The 24,172-nt window shown below is 36.4% G+C and overlaps 1 protein-coding gene across 1 annotated transcript in view; it reads right to left on the reverse strand.

Moving 5' to 3' along the window:
- Window positions 1-2,114: 2,114 nt before the first annotated feature.
- SNX29 (sorting nexin 29) overlaps window positions 2,115-24,172 on the reverse strand; it is a gene marked incomplete at its 5' end in the record, with an annotated part of 108,297 nt that continues 86,239 nt past the window's right edge. Inside the window, 1 exon segment of the mRNA XM_010080997.1 lies at window positions 2,115-2,244. Within this exon segment, the coding sequence (XP_010079299.1) occupies window positions 2,115-2,244 (130 nt within the window).

Here is a 24,172-nt window from a genome sequence, read left to right on the forward strand (position 1 = left end):
TAAAGTATTTCCTGAAAATGAATACAGCTTCATGTGACAAACAGATATATCACAAAGGTTTCCACACAGTGTTTTCTTTCAGATTTACTTGCAATTCTATGTTAATAGATGTGTGTCATATTTCTACTCACCAAGTCTCCACTTTCTCAAAAATGACATTAGAACTGTTTCAAAGTGGGACCATCGTTATAGCTACTTTTCTTTCAAGCAAAGACAAACAAAACTATCAGCAGTGTATCAGACTGAAGAGTTTGGAGAAGCATTAACTGACAAGCTACTCAGTTTCCTTTCTTCTTAAATAAATGTCCCATTGTGGTTTACACAAAACACCAACAGTCCTTCCTCTTTTAATAACAACAAATCAGCTAGCTCCCAGGCTGGCGTTTTGGATTTTCTACTTAACCTATCTATTTCTTTTGAAAATCAGATCTCTTACTGAATGAAAAAAACAAAAAAAAAAAACAAAAAAAGTTTTATTTCTGTGACATGATTTTACTTTGTGGTATTTAATCTACTGAAATTTCTGACCTGAAGAGTGAATTCCACTCCTCTTTGACACATTTTGCTATTCAGTGCACTCTACAAGCTACATATTTCAATGGTAGGAAACGAGCACTCGGGGCTCGTACTGGGGCACCAGCCCGCTGATGCCACTCACAGTGGGTAGCTCACTCAAGAGGTGCCACTGAAAATGACTGGACCTGACAAAACAACACACAATGGTCACAGGTTTGCAGAACAGAAGTTCCAGTTTGCTAGAACTTTAGTAAAGCACTGAGGTAAAAAAATCTGTTATTAATCGTCAGCGTGTTTCTTCTGCAGGGTAATATTAGACTTCAGTATCTACTGATGTAAGAATTTAATATAATGAATGGATAATAAAATGACAAGATACATCAATTTAAGTAACATTATCCAAAAAAACTTCTGAGAAGAAAGATGTTCTTACACAAAGGAAAACCAGAATACAATTGATAGAAAATTTGAATGTACACTGCTTAAACTTAATGAAGAGAAGAAGATAGCGAACATATAATTAACTGCCTACGGCAGTGCAGCTAATGGATACTGAACTGGATTCCAGTTAATCCATGTCAGGACTTCCATCACTTGTAATAATTCTTGTCAATTTTTTTAGTTACTCTTACAGTAGTACCATTGCAAATTACTTTTCAATAAGAGGTGATGGGTAACAGGCACTTTCATTACAGGCAATTTTTAAGTATCACCTTGTGAAGGGTTTTACAAAATCAGAGTAGGAATTCCACACTGCCCTGTGAATGATGGACTGTTCTGTAACATCAGCAACAAATTAATAACAAAATATAACCCAAGACATGAAAGTACTATTTTGTACCATGCTAATTTTGTATATCCTTGTGGTGGTTTGTAGAAATCATTAATATTGCACCTAGCCTTACAGCAAGACTGAAATTTCACTAAAAAATTATTACATTCTCTGATTTTAAAGAATTACTTCCCACAAATGAAAGCTATTGGGAATATCTATCTAGAAATGTACAAAAGCTATTTTTCCACCTGTAATGTTTTTCCCTTGTCATCTACTTTGTGAAGTTTTTTTAAAAACCTTGGAGTGTCAGAGGTTTACAATAAAAAACCCCCAGTCTTTCTATTTACAAAAGGTAATAAATTAGTGAGGTTCTTTTAAGCACATCTTTCTGACATAGTAAGTAGTGATAATCATAACTGTTCTTCTAAGGGAAAAAAAATTGTCTTGACATGATACCCATGTCTCTCTGGAACAGAAAAATGTACATGAAGAAAGGGAGACAATACAATACAAACAAGGAAATCATAGTAACAGAAGAACTTCAGAATAACAAAGGAGAACATGTGCAATGCAGCTTCACAAACCAAAATGCCTATGAGTTTGCTGAGCCCTCGTGAGAGCCCTCATATTCTTTCGAGAAAGTGATTACTGCCTTTCAAAGGAGTTAAACAGGAGATGACCCTTAGAATGAATGTCTGTTTTCAAGATTTAAGTTGATGCAGCTGTAGTCTCTTCAGGAGGTTAAATTATAAATACAGGCTAGGAAGGGATCACAGAACAACTTAAAGTATGTGGTGCCAGTATTCACAATTATGAAAAAGGGTCAAAGATCACCACTCTGAGGTTCCAGGCTTCGTGGCTCTCTCTGATGGCTGCGAGATAGTTTGGGGAAGCGTGTAGTCACTCTTGAGCGATTGCTTTTGCTTACTGGTTCTCCAGAAGGTGGAATATCACTAGGAAGACAAGAATAAAGACAGAAGTAGCTAGTTTATGTTATATGTAAATTATTCTGTAGTTATTCCAAACATGAAAAAAGCAGATGTTATGAGAGCCTGGCACATGAATGCAAAGTACAGCACACATCTTCAGCTACACAACTGCATTCTTTCTACTGGTATCTCAAGTGTGCATTACAAATGGGCTCTTTCAAAAATGAGAACTAGTAGAACTTTCAATACTTTATGGAAGATTGCAAACTACAAGATAAAAGCGTATCTCTATGAGTTGCAGTTCAGAAATGGTGGAAAAAGCATTCTGAAGTGATAAAGTACAAGCAAAATAGACAGGAGCTTGGATGATGCTCTACTTAACAATCCGCTAATTATGGATGGATGTATCATTACACAATGAAGTACATTAGTAATACATCCCTGTTGGGAATTCTTCAGTCTCTTCTGACCCACAACAGACTATAGTCTTACATGGACGAGCCTTTTGGAAGAGACTCCGAGAAGAAGTACATTAAGTTCAACAACAAGCAGTAACAGAAAATTCCAGCTTACCTAGGTGATATTCAGAGGCTATACACTCCTCGGAAAACTACAGTATAAAGGGATAGCATTGTACTTTTGCCGTTCTTTTAGAGGACTCCGCATGGTTTTTAATTATACTGCTTACATACAGATAAATAAATAAAACTAAATTTTGCAACTCAGCTAGGCAATAAAATTACACAGCATACAAAGCCAAGCTTATTTTTATTATTTAAAAAAACCCTTTGTAATACCTGTCTTCAGAGTGAGTTAACAAGTCCAGAAGGGAGGAATTGCCCATCTGCAAATCTTGCCAGACTAAACAAATACAGATATATTTTAAAACAATCACTGGATTTACTCTGTGTAAGTTCCCTTTTTCCTGCAGTGACCTTCCTCACAGGTCAGGCAGCCCTACAAAAGCCACAGGCACACGCAGGCTCTACTCCTGCATTTTGAGCACCCACATGGGAGAGATCTTGGCAAAGCAAAAGCCTTTAACAAGTCCTGGGACTGAGTGGAAAATCCACATGCAGGAAGCAGCGCACCTCTGCGAGACAAGGCGGCTGTGTCACTGGTAGCCATTACCTGTGTAACTACAGTGCACACATCGGCTGGCACTCACTAAAATAATTATTTTTTTAAAAGTATAGGAAAAAAAACCTGTCCAATTCAGATGCTAAACATTAACAGAAAACAAAATTATGTTTTTTAATGGCATTGTATTTTACTTGTCTACATTTCTGAGCAGAACAGTCTAAAATAACCTTAGTTAAAATAATAAAAGATTTTTCTAAGTTAAGATTTGCCACACTCCTGTTACATTATTTAGTCTTCCTAGGTAACTAGGAAGTCCTTTGCATGAAAAAATGGCATAAAATAACTGTGGTATACATCCACCTCTTTAATAACAAGATTAACAAGTTAGATCTTTAATTCCTTATTCTTCTTGTTACTAAAATAAAAACTCTAAAAATTAATTAGGATATGTTATTAATTCTTGGTAGCCAAGGATAATTGGACTTCCCTGTACTCATTAGTATTTCTTTTAGTAACAGGAACATTATTACTCATTATTTTTACACTATTTATAAAATTGCAGCAATGCAGTGTTGATACTCAAATGCTTGTAAAATAGAGCACGGGATACTGGCTTCAGAGGGTTGTGATTTTGTATTAAAATATGTATTTTTCAGAACATGTAAACATAAAAGCATCTAAATATCAAATATACAATGGAATAAAATTAAATTTTCACCTCATCGTGCTTTTCTCAATCTAAAATAGGTTAATTTACCAGCGTGATGGCCACTGCTGATAGTACGTTAGCTTTATCAGACACACAAACAGTTACTTTATGGATACACAGTAGTTTACGTTGCAGAGGAAAGCACAGTGTTACATACAATTACTATGGCTTGGTGATTGCTTTATTGAAAGTACAGTTTGATACACAAGCTCCTCCTGCTGGCATGTCCACTAAATGACATTAGTGTCAGCCCACTGGGAAGTCACTTTTCCCTTCTGGAGAAAAAATGCCATTCAAAGAAAAAAGTGCAAAATTGCAAAATCAATTCCCCTAAAATGAAGATTTATTAATTAATATCAGTCTGCCCTGATAGGTATGGCTGGCTGAGGTAATAAGATCATCTTGGGATAATTGCATGAACACCAGTGTCTGTGAATGAAGGACTAAAATTGCAAGTAATTCTGCTAATTAAATGATGCTACTCCAGAATGAGATATATCTAATAACCAAATTGGAGATAATTCATCTTAATTTTTATGATGACAGTCCAAATTCTAAGACAAATCCTTATGTCATATAAATCAGTTTCTGTAAACCTACATCGGAGGAATTGTATCTTCATGCATCCCACATGAAGAAGGAAAATGGAGCTGAAATTGAATTGATCAACTTCCACGGAAACAGATGTTGTATAGGGAAAAAAGTTCAGAGTATTAAAAAAGGTAATACATTTAAAAGTACATATCTTAAGCCCCTTTCCATCCTCCCTCCTTCAAAATTTGATGAGAAAACTTGCCATCTCTCTTGTTGATTAAAATACAAATTTAAAATATATAAATCTAAACCAGGGAGTAACTATTCTAGAATAACTCTTCCAGAATAACTACCCAAAGTCCTTTGGTAAGTACTTGCTCTTTAAGTCTACATCTGTCTGAGTTACACCTGCTCAGGTTTAATACAACACTCTTCTTTTCATCCTATTACCTTCTTACCCACTGAAGTCTTAACAGACGCTTGCCAGCATTACCCTGTTCAGCAGTGGAATGTCCAAGCATTAAAGGCTCAAGCTCTTGTCTACATTCTCACCTTGTCCCATTCTGAAGAAAAAGCAACCCACTGAGGCAATCAATTCCTTCTTCCCACCAGCTCATTGTTTAGCTTTTAAGCATTCCTGATTGATCTGCCCAGCGTTTGTTTGGATACCAATTCAGTTTCATTGATTTTGTCTTGGTGTCAAGTTCTGCCTGAGGTGCCTCTACAGAAAATAGCTTAAAATAACTGGTCTTTTTAATCATCTTCTGGTTTATTCATACCTTTCATTTATTGCTCTCTGTATATCAAAATGTAAACTGCATTTTCTGTGGTTTTCTTCACATACTTAGCACATGGAACTGCAGTATTCTCTTAGCTGATGTTGTGAACATTTACATGAAGAAATTTATTTCCTATCTCACTGTGTACTCTTCAGGATAAAATTAGAGAGAGAAGTTTCTTATAAAAACAGTATAACACGTCTGGAATTGGAAATATTTTCATACCAGCCAGAGATCAAAGAAAAGAAGGAATAAGCACCTGTTGGGAGTGTAGCAAAGCTCAGGATCAGGTATTTCATAGATAGATAGGATCAGATATTTCATAGATAGATAGATAGATAGATAGATCGATCGATCTCACATGCAAATGCATCTCTGGAGACGTTCATGATTCTAGTTTTGCTTGAATTGTATTCAGCATACTTCATGAAGAAAGGCATTAGCTGGCAGATAAATTTGGTGACTTATTTTTTGCCAGTTTCTTGTGTTACTAATATTTTTGTTTGTCATTATAATTTCTGGTTATAACCCCAATATTTAATGTGGTAAAGTGGATTCAGGCAGGCAGCCTCCTCAAAAAGGTAGTATTAAACAGTGCCTACACTATAGTAAGAGATCATTATTAGACAAATGAGAACTAATTCTGACTTGCCAATACAACATATCTCAGCACTTTCTTCTGCCAATTGAAATCAGCTAAAACACCTGTTCAGTGGTATTATTACCTAAGACTCTGATATCATCAAATCATTTTACATACTCTAGGAACTCCTGCTTTGCAGAGATCTGGGTAAAATCCTGGTTTCCAGTTGCTGAATAGTAAAAATAATTGGAGACACATTCCTGCCATCTCTCCTAATTTTTTGGAAATTAAATATAATTATTAATGAGAAACAGTGATCTCCATATATTAATAAAAATGACTGGGTTGGGATGTTTAAATAGTCAGCTATTAACAAAAGAGAGTACACTTCGACGTTGAAAATCCTGAATATTAGAGCAAAGTTGTCGGGTTAAAAAACTGAGTAATAATTTCTTATCAAGATAAGATTTCAATTGATCAAGAAATGAAAAGCATTAATCCTAATATTCTATCAACTGCTTGATTAATATACAGCTCCTTCTACATACATAGTTCTACAGCAGAACACAGTATTCACAATGACATATTCAATCTCTTCTTGCTGTGAAATAATGACAAACACATAATCGTGCTTCCATTTGTTATCATTGGAATGATCCTAACTTGAAGGTTCTCAGTCTACAAATCAGTTTCCATTCCAGCATGAAGGTTTTCTTCATAAACATCATCTGCATTGATACTTGAATTTTTCTGTAAACCATGACACTGTATGTCATTCTGATGATCAGATCTCTTTTTTTCTTCCACTAACTTTCCTTTGAAGTTGGCATAACAAGATGGTTCTTGTGCAGTAAATGTTTAGTATCCATTAGCTATATCCTCGAAAATGAATGATACCTATGATTAATTTTGGATTAAATACACTCTCTTTCATTGAGGAAATGTTCAGAACCCTGTAAAAATTACCTTTCATTAGTTTAGTACCTAGATTCTTGTTCCTCGGCTTTCTAATGCATAATGACATCTGCATTTGGGAACAGTTACTTTCCATTTTTTGTGGTGCCCGAGCTAGAATAATATAATGTGCAAATATGGTACTCACAGAAATGATCCCTTCACAACTAACTAGAAAGCCAGAAACCACTGCACACACGTATAAGAAAAAGTTCACCGTAATATACTATTTCTTTATAATTGATATAATTGTTTTGTTTATTTCAATGACAAATTGAAAGGTAGTACGTTTGGCTATTCCATCCATTTCCGTCTAGAAATCACCAACATTCTACTCTGTTGGGGGTTAGCTGAATTTGTATAAGCGGTATATCCTACCACTCCTCAGTGATAGGTAATTTAATGAACAAATGGTTCAGAAGCAGAACATGTTCCAAGGTTGTTTATATAATAACAAAATGCAGAATTTGCTTTCAGAACGACAGTGTTCAGTGAGTACCTGGATTTACTTTTTCCTGCTAGTACTGTAATTATCATCTTCAGGGAAAGCAGAGGCAGATCTAGGATATATTTTTATTGAAAATATTGAGGAAACTAAAAACAGAAGACATGCATCAGGATTCACAATGCATCATATATGTGAAAATAAAAGGAGTAAAACTCCTGTTTGACAAGCAGCAATTTCAATGTCCCGAGACAGCAGTGCACCACAGTGACTAGCCAGGCACCTCCTCCTCCATATTCACAAGTTTGCACGCAAAAGTGACATGGAACAGAGACAACTTTAATTACCAAATTAGCTTTTAAAAAGCCAATCATCAATATGATTGGCATCAGAAGTAACAACAGAGAGCATTTACAGAAAGTGTGTTCTCAGACACCAGTGTACGAGAAGCCAGTAAAAGGAGTTATAGATTAGCCCTTGGGCGCTACCCACCTCTAGATTTCACAGAACAAAAAATGCAAAAAGTTGACCACCTTTCATGCCAAGCAGTAGGAAAAAAGAGAAGGATTTACCATCTCCTCTAATTTGCCTAATTTTGCCAATATCACAGAGAAGAAAACTCTGAAAGCTTAAAACATTTCTTCCTACCTGTTCATCCCCATCATTTCCCTGTTACTGAGCTCACTAATGTACTTATTCAGACTAACTTCCATTAAAAACTTGGTGCATATTCCTGCCTTACTACAACATGTCTGACTTTCAACCTTCAGCACCGCGTAATTCAGCTTCATGGGTAATGCAGCACAGTTACCAGTCTCCTATTCTGGAAATCTGCCACCTAAATGCCACCAGGGAGCAAGCAGCTGTTGGTGCTTTCGGTCTGAGCTGGGGGGAATGGCCCTGATGTAGCTACTCAGGTGCTGGTTCCCTGTGGAGAGGCTTTGTCCCCTCCATGCTCCTTGACTCTTCTTTGTTCTAAATTCAGGCAGGCAAGAATATCTGCCCACAAGCACTTGCATGTGCACTTTCCAACATAGTTTAAATAGTCTCCAGACTTAGCTGTCTTTGCTTTGAGTTTTGCAAGTGAACAGCCCATCATAAAAAAACCCTGCACAAACAATTATCATTATTATTTTAACAACAAAATCCTTTTAAAATGGCCATAAAAGCAAATGGAATGATAAAGAAAAGTTGTGATCAAAACATGTTGGTTTATTCTTCCATGCAAAATGCTTGAATTTTAATTGCTCCACCAAGTTAAGAGGTATCAGCTGCTTCTCTCAAGTATCTTAATTTCTCATGAAGATTACAGCATGATATTAACATATGTAGCAAGGCAGAAGAGAGCTGACGTGACCATTCTCAGGGACAGATCCAGACCTGAATAGATGTCATGTTAACAATAATAGCTATGAATGTGGAAAATGAACAAACTTTAAAGCTGCTCCTAGAATCCTACAGAATCATAACCCTTTTCTGGAAAATATGTTAGCAGTAGTAAAAGTAAAGAACAGAGCTTTATAACAATCACTCTTTCTGGGTTTTGTTTTTATTTTTCAAATACTAAGGGCACCTTACTGCACTCCAACTATATAGTGATCCATGACCTAAAAACTCAAAAATCTAGGTCTTAATCTCAACCTTTGGGAGCTTTTAGATTGTTCTTAATTTTAGCCCATTATCTTTAGTTTCCCTAAGCTAAAAAAAAATTCACACAGAGTTAAATAGCGCATAGAAAATAGTGCACATGCACCTGGAAACATAACCACAGAGTGACTTGAGACTTGGCATAGTGGAATTAAATGTGTACTCTCTAAATAAACAAAAGTAATCAAGATGGGAAAATATGTAAATAAAGTACAGAACTGAGTACTGTCAACAGAGTAACAAGGGAAATGCTGACTTTGTTCTCGGTAATGAAGACAAGGACTAATGTTTACATTCAATCCAGCACAGAAAGGGAAGCCAATCAAAGCAGGTATGACACTGCCCGGTAAATGACTAAGGGAGCCAGCTTGGGCTGCAGTGTTCTTGATGGATTAGACAGAAACTAAACAGTCATCAGGCCAGCCAGCAAAAAGAAGTCCACAGTAATCAGCAAACAAAATCCCATTTTCTGTTTAGTCTGATTTCAGTTATTTTCTCTGTAAGAAAGAAAATGGCAATGATAAATATAGGCTCATCCTTTTTTAATTCTGACTCCAAATTAGGCTAACAGGAAGCAAAACTTGCTACAGACTCCAGTGGGAGTTAAATGCACAGCACATTGCTGGCCATGAGCTCATGAAATTTGAGGTCAGTTCTCCAGGTATCAGCAGATTCAGAATCTTTAAAAAGTACATTATCTTCATCCCTCTCTAATGCAGATGCAAATTTGCTAATGAGTCAAAAAAATAATTGCAATAAGCTTGCTCCTTGACAAAATATTAAAGAAAACTCAATTTAGGAGCAGGGTGGCCAGCTGTGGCTCTCCTGGTGCTGGCAGCCATTCCAGTGCAACTCCAGCACTGGAGCTGCGTGCCTGGCAACCGGGCAGTGGCAGCTTGGGAGCTGCTGAATGTGCTCTGGTCTCAGCTACACAGAGAAGCCTGCAAATGGCTGCTGCTACCTAAAGTATCTGCTTCTGTAACCCAGCTGAGTTTTATCCCATAAGGAAGTTGTGGGATCACAAGAAAGGCACTTTCATCTTTCACCTATGAACTCCCCCAGAAGTTCCTCCTCTCCTTGTCTCATTGAGTTGTGTGTCTTTCAGTCACATGAAGATCGTGGTGTTAGGAAGACTAGCCAACCTTGATATAGGACATTTTATGACTCTGCATAAATGTTGAACTAAATGGTAACTGAAAAAAGGTGCTGAGGTATTGCTTTCCCTGTTTAGAAATAGATCAATGAAGCATCTGTATGTGGAGGTCAATATTCCACATGGATGTATACAGTACCAGAAGCAGTAAGATGATGCAGAATTTTATCTTTGTTAGGGCAGTTCTGCTTTGCAAGCAGCAGGAGAATAGTCTCAGATGACACGGTATACAGCATGTGCCTACAGATCCTCCTTGCAGTATCACAGACCCGAAAAGCAAAGGACTATGCTGGTGCAATGTGAAGACTATTTATGCCCTGCATTGGTGATATACATCAACTTCACTGCAGTAACAACAGCTCTACACTTAGACATGAAGCATTTTTTAATCTTACAGATACGGCTGCCCTGTGCTTAGAAAAAGCTGAACACTGGGTTTTGTTGAAGCCTTCAAGATTTAGATGCATGTGACTCAGCTGTAGCACTAAGTAAAAATATGATAAAATATTCAGTCTGCCTGACAATGCAAACCAGCCCCATTTTATTTCCCTTTGGTCAATTCTCGCTATTCTTAATAGTTAGTACTTTGGGATTTATCTCTTTTAATATGAAGGAGTCTTCTACTGAAAGATTTTTAAAGGGGCCAGACATTCAGAGCCATACAGCGTATTTATGATTTACCCAGAAATTCTATTAAGACTAATAAATTACATATCTTATAAAGAATTAATTTATGACTTCTAAAATTTCAGAAACAAGATTTCAGAGTTAAAATAGACATGGAATAGTAAGGAACAGGTTCTTTGGCTCATTTTGCAGTTGCAAAATCAAGCTATTTTATGCAAGCTGTTTACAAGGCACAGATTTCTTACACTTTCTGCAGTGAACAGCAGACCCTGCAGACCCACATATTAGTGGTTCTCCTTCTTACTACATATAATGCGTTTTACTAAACTCTTAAGTGTAATTGTGTTACACTTTAAAAATCTTAATCTAAAAATAAACCTTCATCCTGCTGTTGGCATAATCAACCTGTGGGGGAATGTGTAAATAATACGTGAAGATTTGAAGAAAAATGAGTCTGGTCTGCTCTTGGAGGTGGTGACATCAGCCATCCCGGTACAAATCCTTCCTGTAACTTCTGTCTAAAATCGGGTTATTTCAGGAAGAGTAAACTGAAGGAGCCTGTTTCACTGAAAAGCAGATCTGCATTAGGAAATCTGCAGCTATTCTGACCACATCATCACAGACAAGAATAGCCTGAGGTTATACTTAGACTGATGCTGTAAATACACAAAGTACTCCAGTCATGTTGTCCCTGGGCTAGGGCCATACGGAAACAGTAAGTGGAGTAAGTGTGGAGAGCATATCCGTGCAATCTCTGCGTGCTGCAGATGAACCAGAGCTGTGTGATGAAGGTACCTCTATTATTTCTGCACAGACCTCAACAGTTCAGGTCATTTTGCATTTCTGAACTGACATTTGGCCTAATTTGTACCTACAGAGAATGTATTTGGAGACCTCTGAAGCAGTCTAAAGATTATTTCTAAAAAACTACAACAATCACTTTCTTTACTCATTTGTTAATGATGCAAAGTGATATGGCAGGGAAGTATGCATGCATACCATTAATTCTTGTTATTAATAGATGAGTGCCTATAATTACACCAAGTTATTCTAGAATCCTTCAGCTAACTGTTCATGGATTCTGCTCTCACCACAGAAGTGCCAAACACATTAAAAATACACCACAAAAATAGCATCTGAAATACAACAGAATTGAACGGACGATGTTTATAGCTGGCACATTAACAAAACCAAAGAACAAAGCTTCTGTGGGATGTTTTGAATTTCAGTGATGGCCTGTAGCTAATTCACGCTGTTTTCACATGAGAAACTGATGGCTGCTGAAATATTTTGCAATACAAGTTCAAATGAGGAGAAGAAATAACCCACCTCCTTTGGAAACACTGTGCAGTTAGACATAAACAAACTTGTTATGGTCTGGATTAGTGCCAAGTACATGCACAAGTACAAAGATACCTCCCTCATGAAGATTATTTACTTCATGTATTTGAATGGATGCATCCATTTATCCATTACTGTCAGTGTTCCACAGAAAGGGGTATGAATAAGCACTGGAAGACTGCAATATAAGATGTATAAACAGATTTTTCTAAACCACACTTTCAAGACTATTCCTTACTGTTTCATATGCTAAGAGAAAGGAATAAAGCTTATATATCCATCTCAGCAAATCTTCTTTCACTCCTCAAAATCTTTTCCATTGTAGAAAAGTAATTAAACTTAATCTTTGGGTTTATTCCCAATGAAATAAGCATTACAGAGTAGTTTTTTCTTGCAATATTCCAAATCTAACAATTATATGAAGAGAAAAATTTTAAAGTCATGGTGCTTCATTACCATTTTTTTTTTTAAAACCCTGCCATTCTACTAATTATGTAAAATTTACATATGGGAGTATATTTACGCACACACATATCTTGATTTAAAGAACAGTGCATTTTCAATACTTATTTCCTCTTTTTTTTTCCCTCCCTAACAGATTCCTCAAGGGCAACTGAACTGAGACATTGACATTTCAGGAGATCTGTAGCAAACATCATAAACTCATGTTTGAGAGCTTAGCTTGCAATAATGGATTACATAAATACACTACACCAAAACTGTTTGCAAACGCCATGCTGTGCCAAAAATTTTTGCAAACGTCACAGAGAACCACCCAATATGAAGGGCCCTTTCCTTAATCTAGAGAGATTAATTCCGCACAAAGGCCTGATCTACGGGCTGCAGAACACAAACAGCGCTCGACTGATGCTTGCTGTGCCCCACTGTGACTCGCATCAGTAGGAGATGAAAGCATGCAGTGACTTACAGGAATTGTTCATTGCTTTTCTGCATCAGATATCTTGAAAACAATACCATTTTCAATTTCAGAGTATCAGAAAGACAATTTGGTGATAAGTCAATGGGTGTTTGGGAATGGAAAAGAAAACACAGTGTCGCCCTGACTAAAAGGAGACACATCTCTTAGGTCATGTTACTCAGACCCCGTTTCCTAAACAATACATCCACTAAATCATGCTCTCACTGGAGAGTGCTGCGTTTGTATATCAACTACACACACATACATGGTCTGTGATTTCTTCCATTCTTCCACATATTAGAAAGTCTTGTAATAAAAGGGATATTTTTGGATGGTCAGCGCTGTTGGCAAATATTTTAATTAAGCTTCCCTGTCAATAGAATTCAAGCTGAAAATGGCAAGTCAAAGACTTTCTCTTGAACATACACTCTGAATTTAAGCCAGTGTTGTTTGTACCTGGAGTTATCTGTTATAAACTGGATCTACCAGTTTTATGACTCTATATAATGTTTTTCTAAGTAGAGATTTGAACATCCTGTGGATCTCCAGACCAACTTTTGTCCAGGTTATGTCACCCAGGCCAGGCCAGTGTAGTTTTAAGTGATCTATTTTGCCATGCAGCCTGGTTAAAGTAAGTCAGAAGCCCTTAAGTTCCTTTCAACACATCAAAGAAAGTCAGGAGCAGAAATAACCTCACCCTTTGTTAGAATGGTACAGCTTTAAAAACCCCTTAGAGTGCCACAGTTGCATGGTATGCAATTCCAAATATATTATAAAAACAATATAAGTAAGAGATTATTTGGTTTGGTTTTTTTCAGTTCCATTAATCAGTTTCTATTCATTCTGTGAACATACATTGAAATAAATACTTCCCTCTTCAGTTGTACATTTCAAATTCTAATTAAAAAGAAAAATCACTAACAGTGATCTGGGCTATGAGAACTTGTCCATAAAGAAAGTACACAGTCCCATCTACTCAAAGCCCTCATACTACACCGCCTACCTGAAATCTGGTTTCAGCTGTATGGAGGATGCAACTTTGAAAATTTCTCTTCCTGGAAGTGTCATGGGCTTTTCCAGTACTCTGCCGTTCCAAAAAAGAGATCGGATTTTGGAGCATTCAGGGTACCACTGTACACAGTGGACTAATGCATCATCAGAAGGGGGCCCCTCTAAGGCATTGTTTTGAAGAACACGAATGGTAACAAAGGGTTATGGATCCCAGGGCTCTCATATCCACCTGCATTTGCACACAGATTGCTCTGACTGACCAGATGGCTTCTTACAAAACAACATCTTTATATGAATAGTTTCCAAAACACTTTCTGGTGGTACACTTACTTTCTGTAAGAGACCTGCAGATGGTCACCTTCCCCTACCTGTAAGTTCTCCAAAAGTACTTCTCCTGAACTGTCATGCAATCTTCAGCTACATATGCTGATATTTGACTGTGAATATCTAAAGCTGGCAATTTGCTTAAAATAATCTCCATAAAGAGAAACTTAACAAGCAATTACAGATCGGCTAGTTTAAGTGCAGCTGTAGAATAAATATTACAAATTGTTTTGCAGGATTTAGTAGGCCAAAAAGTTAGCTTTGAAAGCCAAAATTTCATTACAGAAATTCACATAGATTTGGGCAAGGGTGGTCTTGTTTAATTTGTATTCCTGACAATATTACTGCCACAGCAAACGGGCGTAATTAAGTGGATATCAATGCGTTAGGTTTATAATCGTCATTACATCAGATATCAGATTCTACTAACAAGGAGATAATGTAACTTTGTGGGCAGGGAACTGACTCATGAAGGGCAAATTTTGTTAAATTAACATTATTCAGATGCATCAGAGGTATCTGTGGGGTGTACATGTGACACATGAAGCTGTGAGGTACCTGAAACAGTCCTGAACCACCATGCAATAAATTACTCTTATTATCCACATTTACCAACATATATTCATTCTAGTAACTGTCACTGTAGAGACAATTTAGTGTATTCTCACCTGCTGAATAGTTTAAAAAATTATATTCAGAAAGAAATTATTTTCATATCAAATAAAAATATTCACTTTGGGTTTTTTGGCCACTCTCTGATGACTTGGATGCCACATAAAAATATGTATTAGGATTTAATATAATATTCTATGTTTGTGGACCTTGCATACTGAAAATTCTGTGCCCATTTTAAAACATTATGTTAATATTTAGGACTTTGAAAAGGGATAGAAAGGAATGGCTTTGGTAGTTTAAAGCGTGAGAGCTCCCACGTTAGAAGGTAGACAGCATCATGCAGTATGGACAGAAAAAACATTTAGGCATCTGTACTTGCTTACAATCCCAATGTTTTAGCACATTCTCTGCTACTGATTATTTGAGTGGCAAACTGCTCTGTGCTCTCCTCCTCTGGAAAAGTCAGCTCCAGCAGAATAATGGGTCAAGTTGTTATCTAGACTCATTTACTGGAGAATTTAGGAAAATATATAGAAAATAAAACCCTTTTTCATTAAATTAGGTATATTATTGGAGCAATGTTTTTAAAAGTATCCTACTTAAGTAATCATGCCAGAAACTGTTTTACACTGTAAAAAAGAAATAACTAGATAATCACAAACAAGAGTATTAGACTTAAGCTTCCTTTACAAATCACGTATACTTGTTAATGAGCACAAAAAAAAAGTCTGGAACTTTGATAATTACTGCTATTTGAAGGGAAGGAAGAAAGGAAATGCCTTGTAAGATTTCTTAGCTATTCAAGTAGGAATACATTCTACATGCTCAAAAGGAAAGTTTTTATCAATACTGTAGAGATGTCAATCTCTTTCAAATGTAAACATTTCAAATGACATTATTTTACAACTCTTAGTAATTGGATGCAGACTAGGAGGTTAATGGAAAGTAATCTTATGTACATTGTTTTGTATTTTACTATTTTCATGGTTATACTTTGCAACTCGATTATCATTTTGTATGGGAACTAAAATATGCATTTGTTTTATCCAAGATTTAAGTGTAACACTCTGGCATTCCATCTGGAGACAAGCACAATATAAATAGCACATTAACCCACTGCAGAGCCTGCTAGAATGCACCTATCTTGAGCTCTCAATGAGACTTAATTTAACAAAGAGAGACTGGTTAATTGAGTTGACAGGCAGACTTCAAGGTTCTGGGCAAGCCTGGCTGAGCTATGCAATGCGCATAGACTGAGCAGTGCACACAACTAAAGGACTAACAGCACACCACAATATATCAGAGATACAAATATGGTTAGAATCAACCATCATAGTGCATTTATTACCCAGTACTTTCCCAGCTATTGTTTGCTTGTCTTCTCTTTATGCCTAATTCTTCTCTCCACAAACTTCTGTGCTGAGTTGATTCTACCTAGATGTAGACCTCTGTTGCTGAGAAGTCCTCACAGCTCCCCATCTAAACCAGTTCTCTCCTGCATTAACAACCTATACATGAAGTTCCCTCTTTCAAATCAATTCACCTAGTTCATGTTTCAGTTTGCCCTCATTTCACATTTTCTTTATTACAATACAGACCTCAACTCCCTGTTGACTCTCTGAGGTTTTCAGCCACCCAGAGCAATCAGAGCACAACACCAGCTGCCTGAGCATTGAGAGGAAATCCTGCTGGAAACACATTTTTATTTTACTGTTCTACCTTCCAAACATATTTTGTGAAGACTACCAGTTTAAGGCATTTTTAGTACCTTTCTGTAGGCTGAAAACCTCACTTGAAAGTTCTTACTGGACAAGCCACTCCAGTTAAAAGAACGACTCTGGTGAACAACTGCCTACTGTTGCGCTCTGGACTCTCCTGGTTTTATGCACTGTTGTTAAACTAATTTAAACTAGAACTTAGACACTGCTGTGCACCCTAACGTATTATAATAATGACACCTTCTTGGGTTAAATTCTGTTCCTATCTGTCATTAATTAAATATATTAACTAGTGCTGACAGACAGTAAAAAAAGGGTAAAGTGAGCATATTGGTACAAACCCACAATGTTTACAAGAAGTGTACATTAATTCTATATTTGAATGGCAGGTACAGCTATCATATGGCTAGCCTGACAAGAACGACTTTATTCTTCTATTCACTTAGGAAAATCATCCCACATTACAAAGAAAAATTTCAAGATGGCTGTCAACGTTGCTGAAAGCACAAAAAGGTGAACTGATTGTTCAATACCTTATTCCATAGTAAAATCCTTTCATCCTACCAAGCATGAGGATGGTACTTTGAAGTACTGCACACTCAATTACATTAGCATTTCTAGTATTCCACTTTTCATAGCTAGGATGCAAATATTTTTTCCACTGGTATAAGGAGCTTTAAAGAATATTGGATCTATTGTTTATTAATTAGGTATGGACAAAAGAGAAGCAGAATTTGTGTTTATAATTAGAAATAGTTTAGGATTTAGCTAACCAAATGACCTTGGCAAATACTTGCCAGTTAGGGGAATATGCAGGAAGTATACTGACAGGAATGATGTGGTTTTGTTGATGGGCAGTAGAAACTGACTTGATTCACATTTAGACCCTAAGCTATAGAACTCTGCAAAGGGTTTTATCTATTCTCTCAGTGAAATGGCCGGATGTCTAAAAACTTGCTAGTTACCTCTTCCTACTAAAATAACAAGTGATCTCCACATTTATTTTAAATATCTGTCTTGCTCTACAAAGTGACTTCATATCTGTGTAAGATGTATTTGGGAATAGATGGTATCTACATCTTACATTTTACAATTTATAGTCTTAAGCAGCATTATTCTCAGATGTCGGGCTAATGTTTGCTGTAAAAATCCCAGCAGAGAAAATGGACAGCTAATTTGAGTTTTTTACAACTGGACTTTGTCACTGCTGCCACTAGAACTGAGGAAAAAAAAAAAAAAACCCACCCTGGCCTTCAAGGAAGGAGTAGACTTTCCAACCACAAGAAGCAGAAAGAAACCTCTTTCTCAAAAAAAGATACAAGCCACAGAAGGAAGAATTTTCAAACACAGGGAAGGTGGTGGAGAGTCTTATGAGTCACAGTCACTCGCAGAAGTGAGACACAAACAATTCCTTTCCCATTCCACAACATTTTTCCTATCTGTGACTACTCATTGCTGGATATCAAGAACTGGTGCTCAAACACATCAGTCTTCCAACTAACTTGTTTTTAGTCAAGATAATTTACAATCTCAGCTGTTTAGTTTTAATTCTGAAACATACTGAAGATTTGATTTTATTGGTGTAAATTAATCTGTACTTTTGAGTACTCAGCATTACAATTTATTGTTACATTACTACCTCATTGATAGAAATGTGAACTTAAAATAAGAGCTGAGAACTGTAAGACAAAAAACCAGGGATGGCAGAGATTAAAATTATATTTCTGCAAGTCTCTTTCCTGGTTTAATTTTATGTTGCTTGCAAAGTGAAAAAGAGAATTATAAATGTATTCTCCCTGTTTTGCCCAGACTCAAAATTGAAACTTTCTCTCCTGGCTCTAAAGCCCATTCTTTGCTACCAATTTCAGAAACACCTGCTGCAGTATAGAAATGCCTGAATATAGAAGGGGCTCACTTTTTAACAAGGGAGTGCATGTGACTTGCTTGTTACCAAGGGAACAGGATCACTGCTGTAATGACACTAAACTTTAACTGGCTGTGTGTTCTTTTATGAGAAAAATCTTAACCTCTTCATGCACTGCTACAAGTTAAGCATGATAGGGACATAAGCTGCACAGTTTAGAAAACTTGTCGGTTGCTAAAGACTTGCTGAATTTATCAGCAAGCACTAAAAAGAGCAAGATGAAAAGGAAGAATTAAATGCTACTGAGAACAACACTTCTTCTCTCAGAATGATCTTTCTCTACTAAGCCTGTTGCTAACTAGGAGGGAAAATGACAGAAAGTGATTATACAATTTCCGGGGCCCAAATAAAAAACAAAACACTGAAAAAACATTCAAAAGCATCTTGATCCAACCAGTTCTTTAGTTAAACTGACCAGCATCCAATCTCAACCCAAGTGGCCTAGACCAAGAAAAGTGGTTATGCAAAACAATTGCCTTCTACAAACTGGGAACCAGTCATAATCAAAAATAATAAAAAGGACTCTAAGTTATATTAAACTATTTCTGCGTGGTATAAAGGTGTTAAACGAAAAAAATTAGGTAAATCAATAATTTCATATTTTCACGGTAGGCAGCTTGGCATTTTCACTAACTTTTAGAGTAATTTTTATTATTCACAAAAGACAGATGGGAATAGAATCATCAGAAAATGCACAGCACAGTTAAAAGCTCATTTTGTACAGCACTGAAGTTTGCTGTAACATTGAACATGGCTTTGTTCAACGTATTTTCCATTTGGTTCAGAGCTTTATCAGTTGTGTGTTTATAAAGGAAACCAATATATACCAATTGGCTACCAACTGCAACACATAAAGTGCTTTTTGACTGCTACTGTCAATCGACTTGCTTTAGATTTTTGCCCCATTCCCTTAAACCATGCGATGAAGAACATTTATTGTACATTTCTACACAGGTAAAAGAAATACCATACCATATGCTCTTCCTCATTTGTTTCAAGTATTTTTGACACAAAATATCAGTATTGCCTGTTTTAACATCCTTATTTTCTCAGGCAGCTTTAAACAAGAGTTTATTCTGAGGTAACTAAAAGATCACAAGCCCTCCAATGCTTCCGATGGTGACTGGAGAGTATTCAATTCCAGTACAGTGTACACTACATGATTCTTCTCATAAGCACTGTAAAGGTCACTTTGAATAAAAAGAATGACAAAAATCTACTTGACGGAAATATGCTCATAAATACGTATTTGTGAGGCCTGTTGAACAATTCATAGCAATTAACTTTGCAGAGCAAGTCTCACTGTCTTTATTGAGATGGTAATTGGTGTAAGAGTCATACTATTTGAAAGTGGATTTTTTTTTTAATGGTAAGACTCAATAATGAGGCAATAAACACAAGACATAAACCCCTTCAGTGTGATGGAGCTGCTGTACCAGTTTTACTGAGCATCACACCATGGCAAACAAATGGCAAACCCCTTTTCTTTGAGGTGTCTTAGTCCTGGAACAATACAACACTGAGGTGTTTCATTAGGGTGAAGGAAAAGGAAATGTTTCTATAATACTTTCACCATTACCCATAATCTGCAGGAGAAAATGTTTTCAATTGCAGTTACACTGATTACTGAAACACTTTGGGCTCAGTACTGCCTTAAAAGACAGAAAATGCAAGTGAGAGCAAGAAAGTGTGAGCAAGTGCAAGAAAACAGGCAGGCAGGAGTCAGAGATGCACACGTAAACCGATTCTTTCACCTGAATAAAACCTATTTACATTGGGCACTGCTGGCAAATCTCTTTTAATAAGACCAACTGCTGGAAAAAGAAAGACAACCTATAGAAACGTAGCTGAGAGGAATAAAGAACTAAGAAAACCAAACAGAGTTTCTTGTCCTTTTTACTTCAACAATTGAGAAAAAGATTAACAACTACAAAAATAGTTTTGAAAGTATCAAAATATCTATTTACTCCAAATTTTCACTTTGCTTAAATTTTTATCTGAAATGTAAAGGCTTATAACACCTTTATGTAAAGCAGATCTCACTGACAATTTTATGTCAATTTGTATGACAACTTCATGACAATTTATAAATCATTAGGAACTATGCATAATATTCTTCCAGATTAAACACTGTCATTTAAGCTCTAGCGAGTAGTTACTTGACTGCTAACTTCTGTAAAACTACTAGCAGCAGAACCAAGTTGCAGTCAGCACATACCTTGAGTGCTGATGGGTATTTGGAATATGTCTCCATCTACAGCAACTGTCTGAAGACTGTGAATGCTGCTAACAGTATTACCATGATAATTATCCTGAAATTAGGACATCGTGGAGTGAAAACTCCTTGGCTGGAATGTGGATATACTAACTCAGAATGGTTATCAAAAGAAAATCACACACTGAAAAGACATGGATGGGGAAGATGTCAATTCTATCAAACATGAACTAGTTAAGAGAATGTCACACTATAGGCAGGGCAGAAGAGGGGAGGAACCCAGGGAACATGAATGCAAATTTGGATGTATCATTGCTCTGATCACAAATCAGACTAAGGAGCTTTTCTCTCTACAATACTTCTAGGGGCACTTCTGTACTGCAAAATGCCCCTTGGGATCGAAAGGGAGAAGAGCAAATAAAATTACATTAAGGCACTGGAGCAGGTTGCCCAGAGAAGCTGTGGATGCCCCATCCCTGGAGGGGTTCAAGGCCAGGCTGGATGAGGCTTTGAGCAACCTGGGCTAGTGGAGGGTGTCCCTGCCCATGGCAGGGGGGTTGGAACTGGATGATCTTTAAGGTCCTTTCCTACCCAAACCATTCTATGATTCTACAATTATTCTTCCCAGCATAGGTGGCATCTTCCATAAGTATTTCAAGGGAGTGTTTTTCTATACACACATTCTTAACTGACATAAGTGTGCTGGAAAAATCCTCAAAGATAAACTAAGATTTGGTCAATTATGTACTCGAGTTCAAACAGAGCCTCCTTAATGCTCCTGCAATGTCTTTCACACACAACAGAATAAAACTGCTATAGTTTGCATTATGGAGGCAATAATCTTCCACAGATAATTGTCTTTTCCTACCTCCATTTACAGACTTTAGCATTTATTCAAACCATTTAGAAAGACTAACCACTGGTAATAAAGTAAGAAATGATCTTGCAAACCTTAGGTCTGAACCAAATAGGAGGAATGCAGGACAGTTCTTTACCCCACAGAAAGGAGTAGCAGAGTTACAACAAATGCTGTCTGACACACTTGACACACTTTTCCAATGGCTATTCAAGTTTTTAGCGTCCTATAATTTAAAGCCAGGATCAAAGTTTTATTTATTTCACAAATAACCTGTCAAATCCCAGATAGATCACTTGTAAGATCAAAAATTACAACCATAATGTCATCTTCATTTGTTTGGATAAAACTAGCTTTCTAAAGCCAAATGCTTCTAGTAAGCCTCAAGTACCAGTATTTCTGTGTACTTCCTTACTATATGCAACCCATCCTACTTTCAACATTAAGCATCCTGTGTCTCTCCCTGCTTAGTCTTGCCCTTTTTTTCACTGTTTATACTCCTCTGGATATTTTTTTTTCCTTTCTAATTTTCCTCTAACATTCATAAAACCGTTCAACTACTTAAAGCAGAGAAAGGAAAATTTAATACATTTTTAGAATGCCATGTAATACACGTCTTCAATGTCCATCTGTGCCAAAACACAAAAGACCATGTAACATCATAATAATACAACTCCTGCAGAAGGAAGAGATGAAAGTATGAATTCTCATATACTTTGACCAAATGATTTTTGCTCTACTTCTCCACATTTCAATTAGATCAAAAGAGGCATGATGCCTTTTTTAAGTTTGATGTCAAGCTTCATAGGTTATAAGAGACTAAAAACAAAACTGTCAGTTACAAAGCGAGGAATGCAGAAACCAAGAATAACAGTGAGACAGTTATATATTTAAGAACAATCTACTCCAATTCAAGTATTTTAATTCTATCATCACCAAAAATTCCACAGAAGAATAGTACATTTTATGCAATGAAACTTCCTGCATTATCTGAACACGCTGATCAAATGTTAGATATCTAAAATATTTTTACTTCAACAATCATCAGTGCTTGGCAACACAGTTATATTGAAAGATAAATATTGTGTAATGTCTCTACATAGTTTTATAAGTAGATCAATCAATTAACATAGCAATAAATTACTTTCATTAGCATGTTTCAGGCATTAGAAGGTGCTTTACTAATTAAAAATCACATATTTCAGCAAATGCTATTCCCATTTGTTCGTGTAAATTATATTCCACTTTATCAGAGTGCTTACTTACTGTTACAGAACATAACTGAGATCTGTTAAAGAGATACTGAAGTCATTCAGTGCCAAGTTGATAACACAAGCTGCTACTTAAAAACACGCAATCAAGTAAAAACCTGGGCACTAGCCACAATACTTTAGGATGCATTAGCTGAATACTGTCATTTGTTCTATTAGAAGGCACAGATACATACACCAATAGCTTAAAGCAGTCTCATGCCATCGTCAGCTCATTTTTTGAGAAATTAACCTATTCAAAACTGCATTTACAACATCCTTACTTTGCATCGATATTGTTCTGCAGTATTTCAGGGATTGCTTGTTTGTTTGCTTCTAACTTTATTTTTTATCTGGGAACACACTAACAGCAGAATACCAGCACCACACACCCTGAACAGACAGGACAGCTGTGCTGTCTCATTTACAATTGGCTCAAGAACTGCTGGGCTGCACCTGCAGATCCAGCATGTGTTATAGAATGTGCAAAACAAAAATGCAGTACAAAAATCACATTATTAGTATTTCCCAAAACACATATGTAACTAAACACCACATACCCTAGCTACATAACTGATGCAATGCCTAACTAACCAGCGATATAACCATACCGTAACTACATGGATGTCAAAGGAATCGTCTCAGTAAGTATTCAGCACTCACATATAAATAGTCATATCAATACCTGAAGATATTCCAAGCTAACTTTTTCTGCAGCATAAAATTATAAAACAAAAACATTCACACCTGGGTTTATATAGATGTATCTTATGCCTGTGGGCTTCTGCTTATTTATGTTACCGATACATAGTATGGAATCCAAATAAGAGGAGGGATTCCCATTCATTCAATGCATAAATTCTGTATTAACTACCATTTCTGCTCTTTTGTTTACATGCTAGGGAAACATACTTTAGAATTATTTTGCTTTTTCATAGAATCATCTTTTGCAGCTTTTCATCCAGAAAGACAAGTTAAATATGAGCCATACTGCTGCTATAAATACAGCACTATCAGTCCAGCTAAGCAAGTCCTAAAGGGAGGAAACATTTAGAATATTTTAGAAACCTCTCTGTAGCTATAAAATTGATTTCTTATAAATCATAAAATGAGGCAGAGAACATTAGAGCATGACATGAGCAGAATAAGATTACAAAAACATTTTTCACCTTCACTGAGTGTTAAAGTCCTGCAAACGAAGAAATTTATAAACATGAAATTCCTTTAAAATTATTAGTTCATGGAAACCTCATCTCAATACTGCC

This window comes from Pterocles gutturalis, unplaced genomic scaffold (genome assembly GCF_000699245.1).
Source record: "Pterocles gutturalis isolate BGI_N339 unplaced genomic scaffold, ASM69924v1 scaffold159, whole genome shotgun sequence".
In the NCBI taxonomy this organism is placed as follows: domain Eukaryota; kingdom Metazoa; phylum Chordata; class Aves; order Pterocliformes; family Pteroclidae; genus Pterocles; species Pterocles gutturalis.